Raw genomic sequence first — 8,707 nt, 5'->3', positions numbered from 1 at the left:
CGGGGTGAACAGGCAGTGGCTCGGGTGGGTGTTGTCCTTGATGATCTTTATGGCCTTACTGTAACATCGGGTGGTGTAGGTGTCCTGGAGGGCAGGTAGTTTGCCCCCCGTGATGCGTTGTGCAGACCTCACTATCCTCTGGAGAGCCTTACAGTTGTGGACGGAGCAGTTGCCGTACCAGGCGGTGATACAGCCCGCCAGGATGCTCTCGATTGTGCATCTGTAGAAGTGTGTGAGTGCTTTTGGTGACAAGCCAAATTTCTTCAGCCTCCTGAGGTTGAAGAGGCGCTGCTGCGCCTTCTTCATGATGCTGTCTGTGTGGGTGGACCAATTCAGTTTGTCTGTGATTTGTATGCCGAGGAACTTAAAACTTACTACCCTCTCCATTACTGTTCCATCGATGTGGATAGGGGGGTGTTCCCTCTGCTGTTTCCTGAAGTCCACAATCATCTCCTTAGTTTTGTTGACGTTGAGTGTGAGGTTATTTTCCTGACACCACACTCCGAGGGCCCTCACCTCCTCCCTGTAGGCCGTCTCGTCGTTGTTGGTAATCAAGCCTACCACTGTTGTGTCATCCGCAAACTTGATGATTGAGTTGGAGGCGTGTGGCCACGCAGTCGTGGGTGAACAGGGAGTACAGGAGAGGGCTCAGAACGCACCCTTGTGGGGCCCCAGTGTTGAGGATCAGCGGGGTGGAGATGTTGTTGCCTACCCTCACCACCTGGGGGCGGCCCGTCAGGAAGTTCAGTACCCAGTTGCACAGGGCGGGGTCGAGACCCAGGGTCTCGAGCTTGATGACGAGCTTGGAGGGTACTATGGTGTTAAATGCCGAGCTGTAGTCGATGAACAGCATTCTCACATAGGTATTCCTCTTGTCCAGATGGGTTAGGGCAGTGTGCAGTGTGGTTGAGATTGCATCGTCTGGACCTATTTGGGCGGTAAGCAAATTGGAGTGGGTCTAGGGTGTCAGGTAGGGTGGAGGTGATATGGTCCTTGACTAGTCTCTCAAAGCACTTCATGATGACGGAAGTGAGTGCTACGGGGCGGTAGTCGTTTAGCTCAGTTACCTTAGCTTTCTTGGGAACAAGAACAATGGTGTCCCTCTTGAAGCATGTGGGAACAGCAGACTGGGATAGGGATTGATTGAATATGTCCGTAAACACACCAGCCAGCTGGTCTGCGCATGCTCTGAGGGCGCGGCTGGGGAAGCCGTCTGGGCCTGCAGCCTTGCGAGGGTTAACACGTCTAAATGTTTTACTCACCTCGGCTGCAGTGAAAGAGAGTCCGCATGTTTTCGTTGCAGGCCGTGTCAGTGGCACTGTATTGTCCTCAAAGCGGGCAAAAAAGTTATTTTGTCTGCCTGGGAGCAAGACATCCTGGTCAGAGACGGGTTTGACTGTAGACCCTGCCACATACCTCTCGTGTCTGAGCCGTTGAATTGAGATTCTACTTTGTCTCTATACTGACGCTTAGCTTGTTTGATTGCCTTGCGGAGGTAATAGCTGCACTGCTTGTATTCGGTCATGTTTCCGGTCACCTTGCCCTGATTAAGAGCAGTAGTTCGCGCTTTCAGTTTCACGCGAATGCTGCCATCAATCCACGGTTTCTGGTTAGGGAATGTTTTAATCGTTGCTATGGGAACGACATCTTCAACGCACATTCTAATGAACTCGCACACCGAATCAGTGTATTCGTCAATGTTGTCTGCCGCAATACGAAACATATCCCAGTCCACGTGATGGAAGCAGTCTTGGAGTGTGGAATCAGATTGGTCGGACCAGCGTTGGACAGACCTCAGCGTGGGAGCTTCTTGTTTTCGTTTGTGTCTGTAGGCAGGGATCAACAAAATGAAGTCGTGGTCAGCTTTTCCGAAAGGAGGGCGGGGCAGGGCCTTATATGCGTCGCGGAAGTTAGAATAGCAATGATCCAAGGTTTTGCCAGCCCTGGTTGCGCAATCGATATGCTGATACAATTTAGGGAGTCTTGTTTTCAGATTAGCCTTGTTAAAATCCCCAGCTACAATGAATGCAGCCTCAGGATGTATGGATTCCAGTTTGCAAAGAGTCAAATAAAGGTAAGTCAGATATTTCCGAGTTCCCAGTTGTTTTGAACATGGAATCAGCTCAAGATGCCAGAGCTTCAGACTTGATATTGAGTTGAAAAACCTTTCAAAAAAATTTCAGTCAATTTTTCCCCCCAAAATTCCCAGTTTGTGAACGAACTGAAGTCAGAGATTTCCATGTGTTTTGAAAGCGGCATATGCCTATCAGCTGACTCCCTTGTTTGAAGAGCCATTGAAAAAGCAGTTGCTCATGGAGAAAAAAAAACAACGTTTGTCTTCACTTCCTTAAAAAAAAATCCCCAAAATGAATCTAAGATCATAAAACCATTTAATGCTTTAATGAGAAATTGACAATTACAGAATATAATTTCTCAAAACAACCTTCACTTGCTATTCTCTGATATAGTGATTTAGTCTTCCAATAGGCAACTTCACAAGAGGTTTAGGATCAGTGGCAGTGTCTTGCACACCGTTTTGAGGTAGTCACACAAACTGAGCAGGACTAAACGTCACACGATTTCTTTATTTTTTGCTGTGTCTTTCAGTACGATTGTATATTGTGCTTGAATTACAAATAGTGCATGATACAGACTAATAAAAAATAAAAAATGTCTCCTTCACCAACTGAATGAAACCCAGCCTGAGTTTGTGTGAAGAAACAAGCATTTTTTTCATTTGAGAAAAAAGTCAAATGTTGGCATACTTAAGTAACCCATTGACAAAATGTATTTCAAAAAAAAAAAAAAAAAAAAAAAATTCTGTATTTAGTAACATCTTTAGACTACATATATTTAACAATGCCATTAATTGGTATGGAAAATTTGACATTTCAGTTTTCTACAGTGGCTTCACATAAATGACCTAAAGTAATTGAGCCAGCAGATAAGGGAACATTTAATTAAAATTCTTTAGCTACACATTTAAACAAAATTCTCAAAATGGTCAAATCACTACATGCGTTAGGTACACAGGCAATGTCATTCCAGCAGGAAAGAATCAACGAATTCTCTGAATCAGTTACATCCTAATACACAAAGAAATACATTCTCAATTAAGGAGCAGGCAGAAGTCAAAGCTTGAAGTAGGTAAAGGGTTGCTCTTGATCCAGTGGGTTTGGCCTCCTGACGGCGATCAATGGAAGACGGTCTGCCTCCAGCGCTTGTCATACAGGAAGGGCCAGAGGCTATCCCTCACTGCCGTCTTAAAGGGGATGGGCTCCACGCCGAGGCCCAGCAGCTCAAGACGGGAACACTCCAGCCGGGCATTCTGAGGTCTCTGAGCCCCCGCACCGGCAGGCTGCTCAGTCATCTGGGGTAGAAGAGGGTCAGAGGCAGTGGGGGGGGATAAACAGCATCAGGAAATAGTGTTTGTTATGGAGAATTATCTTTAAGTGCATTTGTGTGGGAGAAACAGCATGAGATGAGACCGATCAATAAATACACATTTATTCATCAGTAACAGAAAAAGGAAATGCACACAGGCTATGAATCTGGTATCAAATGACTGCTGGGCAGGTTGAACGCATCTGCAATCACACAGGCTATCAAGCCGGTATCAAATGACTGCTGGGCAGGTTGAACGCATCTGCAATCACACAGGCTATCAAGCCGGTATCAAATGACTGCTGGGCAGGTTGAACGCATCTGCAATCACACAGGCTATCATACCGGTATCAAATGACTGCTGGGCAGGTTGAAAGCATCTGCAATCACACAGGCCATTTCGTATTTGGTCATTTGTTCCTTTCCAGAGTAATGGAAGATCCCTCGTATTGATGGGTCCTGGAAAGCACAAAAACACATGCAGAAGATACAATTAATATAATGAAGGGACCAGACCATAGACATTGCCTTATGGGCTGTTCAATCAACCAGTCAGTTTGAGCTCACCTGGAGCCTCCGCTCAGCCATCTGTCTGCAGACTCGAGCCACATCGTTGACGTAGGTGGGGAAGCGCTGCTGACAGTGCTCCACACTGCAGCTCTCTGCCCCATCCTGAACCTTGTCCCACAGCACCGTCACAGCGCTCTCATCCACGCGCTCTACCTCTCCGTACAGTATGGGCACTCGCAGCACAGCCGCACCTGCACAGGGGAGGAATTGGAACGACAGATTAACATTGGGGGAATCAGGGAGCGTGAGAAGTCACACATGACTTTAGAGTAGGAAAAGAAAGAAAAACACAATGACAACCATAATGACACCGATAGTAAAGGAGTGTTGACGCACCAGGGCTGTGTCTCAGGACCTCCCTCTCCCCCTCTAGCTTGGACTTGCCATACACATTTAAAGGATTAGGAGCGTCGTTCTCTCCATAGGGAGGGTTCCGACCATCAAACACGTAGTCAGTGCTGATGTAGATGAGGAAGATCCCAGCTTCAGATATCACAACGCAAACAGAAAAACATGTTCAGTGAACTGTAGAAACCATAGGCCTACATGCTTTTTTATTTTTTTTTAGAAACTTGTTAATAGGAAATATTATATTTCAAACAACCTTGATGGCACACTAGCACTGTAGTAAGAGCTCATTTACATGTTTGAGCATTGTGAATTTGTTTATTTAACATAGCGCATTATCAAGAGATGTTTTAAATATTACTGCACAGTTAAGTAATTATATTGAACAAAAAGAAAAACGCAACATGTAAAGTGTTGGTCCCATGTTTCATGAGCTGAAATAAAAGATCAGACTTTTCCCAGATGCACAAAAAGCTTATTTCTCTCAAATAATTTTATGCAGAAATGCATTGACATCCCTGTTAGTGAGCGTGTCTCCTTTACCAACGTGATTACGTCGACAGGTGTGGCATATCAAGAAGCTGATTAAACAGTATGATCATTACAGAGGTGCACCTTGTTCTGGGGACAATAAAAGGTTATCCTAAAATGTCCAGTTTTGTCACAACAAGTTGAGGGAGGGTGCAAATTGAATGCAGATTGCAGGAATATCCTACAGAGCTGTTGCCAGAGAATTGAATGTTAATTTCGCTACCATAAGCCAGCCCAGGACCTTCCAATGTCCCACGCCAGCCCAGGACCTTTCTGCAGAGAATTTGCAGACCACCTGTACCCACGTCCATGTCCACCCGGCCTCACAACTGCAGACCACGTGTACCCACGCCAGCCCAGGACCTCCACATTCTGCAGACCACGTGTACCCACGCCAGCCCAGGACCTCCACATTCTGCAGACCACGTGTACCCACGCCAGCCCAGGACCTCCACATTCTGCAGACCACGTGTACCCACGCCAGCCCAGGACCTCCACATTCTGCAGACCACGTGTACCCACGCCAGCCCAGGACCTGCACATTCTGCAGACCACGTGTACCCACGCCAGCCCAGGACCTCCACATTCTGCAGACCACGTGTACCCACGCCAGCCCAGGACCTCCACATTCAGCTTCTTCACCTGCGGGATTGTGGGATGCTGCTGAGGAGTATTTCTGACTCTATTAAAGCCCCTTCGTGGGGGAAAAAACTCATTCTGATTGGCTGGGCCTAGCTCCCCAGTGGGCTGGCCTATGATGTCCCAAGCCCACCCATGGCTGTGCCCCTAACCATTTACATTACATTTACGTCATTTCCAGTCATGTGAAATCCATAGATTAGGCCCTAATAAAATTGATTTCAATTGACCGATTTCCTTCTATGAACTGAGACTCAGTAAAATCTTTGAAATTGTTGCGTTTATATTTTTGTTCTATATATCAAAAAGTATACATTCAACACCTGAAATGGTGCATCCTGAATTCTCAGTGTGTATGACTCTGATAATAAAGCAGACCCACCTGCCTCTTTAGCTAAAGTCCCAGATGCATGGACATTCAGGTTCAGGGCTGCCTCTGTGTGCTGCTCTACCACATCTGGCCTCCTCTCCGCAGCACAGTGCACAATCACATGGGGCTGATGACGCAGAATACACTCAACACAAGGTAATACAGTAAGGAATATGTATGTACAATGATATCTAAGCCATTTATCCCCATTTTAGGCTGTTTAGCCTTTCATCTAAATTTCTGATGACAATGATTCCCACAAGGAATACAGTACTTCCAGAATTCTGCAGCCTACACAGAATGACAAGAGACACCGGTTATATTCCAGACTTCGATCCTCACCTGGAAGTCTTGAATGACAGCTCGCACAGCGTCCTCGTCCGTTAGGTTGCATCGTAGGAACCGGGGCTGAGCCCGTCTGTACCCACATCCCAAGGAGTGCCAGGCATTATTCTGGAACTCTTTATAAACCGCACGCCCAAGCAGCCCTGTGGCCCCTGTCACTAGCACACGCCTATAGGGGATGGCCACATTCTCCTAAAGAAGAGACACAGGAAAAATACAACTTAAGTTACACATTGTTTTGTTATGACTCCTGGCAATAAAAACTGATGTAATCCACATATGAACTTGCAGTTATATGAAGCTAAAGATTTTGAAATTCATATAATCATTTACAGCTTAATGTTGTAAAACGATCTTTCATTTCCATTTTGACCTATGTACTGATACGTGCTAACAGGGGTGTATTCATTATGCCGATTATGTTGCAAAACATTTCGTCTGCAACAGAAACTATTTACACCAAATGCTATCGAGTTCCGTTTTGTTCTTAAACGGATGCTGTAGTTCAGTCGTCTCTTTAAAAAAAAAAAAAAAAAACATTTAAAAAAGCATCTGGAACAAGTTGGGAAGGTACCACGCGGACTTCACGCCACTTTACAGCACGAATTAATCGATCATTTATAGATGTGCAACTTGTACCAAACACTTCGCAAACTATTCAGATTGGAATGGCAAAGCGTGAAAACCACACAATTAAAATTAACTACAACTTCCGTTTAAACCCAACAGCGCTTACGTTAAGTTGAAGAGCGTTTGCAGTGTATGGTTTCTATTGCGAAACGTTTTGCAACAGACTCGGCGTAATGAATACACCCCAGTTCCTGTCATACTACGGTGCCAAAATGGGTGCCCAATGAGCCTAAACCGATTAGACACGATTCGAGACATTACAAGTCTTCACCTCGATCATTTATTAATAATTTATTTGAAATCTACTGGCTAACTAAACAACTTCGACCATCACTAGTTAGCAACAGGATTAGCTAGATGAATTCATTGTAATACAGTGATGTAACGTTATTAGCTAACGTAGAAATTCTCTCAAAAGTAAAAATGCCCCCGATTCTACTTTTACCTGCACCACCTCCACGTGCCCTGGGGTGAAATGTATCTTAAGTTCCTTTTCGTTCATGTTAACAGAAATATCAAAATATAATATCTACTATGCTCATTCAATAAACGCCAATGTTTATATAATTTCTGTTGCGCATCTTCCCGGATCAGCTGTTTCCAGTCTCGCGAGAGGTTGCGCGGATGTAGCGACACAACAGCGATCCCGTTAGCGCGTCCAACTGATTACGGTCTCAAAATGTATATTAGTCCTTATGTTGAGGACACACAGTCCATCGAAATGCTTACTTGCAGGTTCCTTCTCGACAATGCAACAATAAGAACTATTACAAAAACTAAGAAAAACGAACATAAGTAAAATGTCTCAGTAGAATAGAGTTGACATTTTAGCATAACTATAATAAATGAAGGCACAATTTAATAGTAACATTTCTTAAACGTGTAAATTATCAAGGAAGTGTTTAAATTGTGCATTATTAGCAAATCACGTTGGTATATCTCCTTACAAACACTAAACATGTATGCTAAACTCAGCAACTGGCCCAATGGATACAACCCCCAACTAGCTGGAGATAGCAAGCTAGCAGGTGCATTCACATACATTCATAGCTCCTGTGGCTAAAATCGTTGAGCAAGCTAAAGTTAGCTAGCAAGCTACCTTTATAGCAGTTGTTAATCTTAGCTAGCTAACGTTAAATCGTCACTCCTTACTAAATTATCGATCTTGACGTAAACCCTGTACATTTACCTCGTAATCTCCGTATTCATATCCCGGCATCGTTTCTCACAAACACAACCATACAACTCGATCAAGCACTACCACTAATTTATAGAGAAAAAAAGTACAGAGTATTTTTTTTCCGGCAACATCAATTCTTAAAGGGGAAGTTTTGTGGTGTACCCCATTTCGACCAATAGATGGCAGTTCTATCTCACTTATCTTGCAGGTCTAATAAAGCATAATCAGTTACATAAATTATTTGAATATGTAAATGTCTTTTTAGCTCATGCAGATATTCCCATAGCCACTTCTAATGAAGCCTAGCTACTAGAAATAATTTCATTCAATTTTTGTCATTAGCTACCGACCTACAAACACCATTTGTTCTAGCCCTATGGTAAAAGGTAATGTATGATTCTCGGTTACTTTAGCAAGTTGCCATATTCCCGATGTGATATGGGCTGGGCTACGTGGGCTTTCTGGTTTGCTATATCTTTGAGCATGAGCGTCATATTACAATATAGTTAAATAAAGGTTCAATAAAAATTAAATATATTTAGGACAGTCAACCAGTGGTGAGAGGACTGGGCGTGTCCTGTGGTTTCGTCTATAAGGGATACAGCTTTTGTCAAAATTGACTTTCCATACCAGTTTTAGGAGAATTTACACAGTAGGTTAGGATAATTAAAGTAGCAGGTTATGAGAATTAGGTTAAGGTTAGAAAAAGG

At 44.0% G+C, this 8,707-nt stretch overlaps 1 protein-coding gene across 3 annotated transcripts; it reads right to left on the bottom strand.

The window, feature by feature from the left end:
- Positions 1 to 2,565: 2,565 nt before the first annotated feature.
- mat2b (methionine adenosyltransferase 2 non-catalytic beta subunit methionine) lies at positions 2,566 to 8,123 on the bottom strand. Of its 3 annotated transcripts, none has more exons than XM_064982391.1 (7): positions 8,007 to 8,123; positions 6,185 to 6,379; positions 5,855 to 5,969; positions 4,291 to 4,437; positions 3,952 to 4,145; positions 3,730 to 3,843; positions 2,566 to 3,370 (listed from the first exon to the last, which is right to left on the bottom strand). In XM_064982391.1, the coding sequence occupies exons 1-7, from the start codon at positions 8,034 to 8,036 to the stop codon at positions 3,194 to 3,196; spliced, it is 972 nt and encodes a 323-aa protein (XP_064838463.1). In that variant the 5' UTR covers positions 8,037 to 8,123; the 3' UTR covers positions 2,566 to 3,193. The 3 variants fall into 3 exon arrangements, with proteins under 3 accessions (XP_064838463.1, XP_064838462.1, XP_064838464.1); XM_064982390.1 differs by lacking the exon at positions 8,007 to 8,123 and adding an exon at positions 7,263 to 7,424; XM_064982392.1 differs by lacking the exons at positions 4,291 to 4,437; positions 8,007 to 8,123 and adding an exon at positions 7,263 to 7,425.
- Between the last annotated feature and the right edge of the window lie 584 nt (positions 8,124 to 8,707).

This window comes from Oncorhynchus masou, chromosome 12, assembly GCF_036934945.1.
Source record: "Oncorhynchus masou masou isolate Uvic2021 chromosome 12, UVic_Omas_1.1, whole genome shotgun sequence".
Lineage (NCBI taxonomy): Eukaryota > Metazoa > Chordata > Actinopteri > Salmoniformes > Salmonidae > Oncorhynchus > Oncorhynchus masou.
This window is presented reverse-complemented; position numbering and strand designations above follow the sequence as displayed.

Coding starts and splice junctions, on each gene's coding strand:
- mat2b (XM_064982390.1), bottom strand. CDS start 7,319: ATGAACGAAAAGGAACTTAAGATACATTTCACCCCAGGGCACGTGGAG. Junction 6,380..7,262: donor GGCACGTGGAGGTGGTGCAG/GTAAAAGTAGAA, acceptor TCTCTTCTTTAG/GAGAATGTGGCCATCCCCTA. Junction 3,371..3,729: donor CCAGCAGTCATTTGATACCG/GTATGATAGCCT, acceptor CTTCTACCCCAG/ATGACTGAGCAGCCTGCCGG.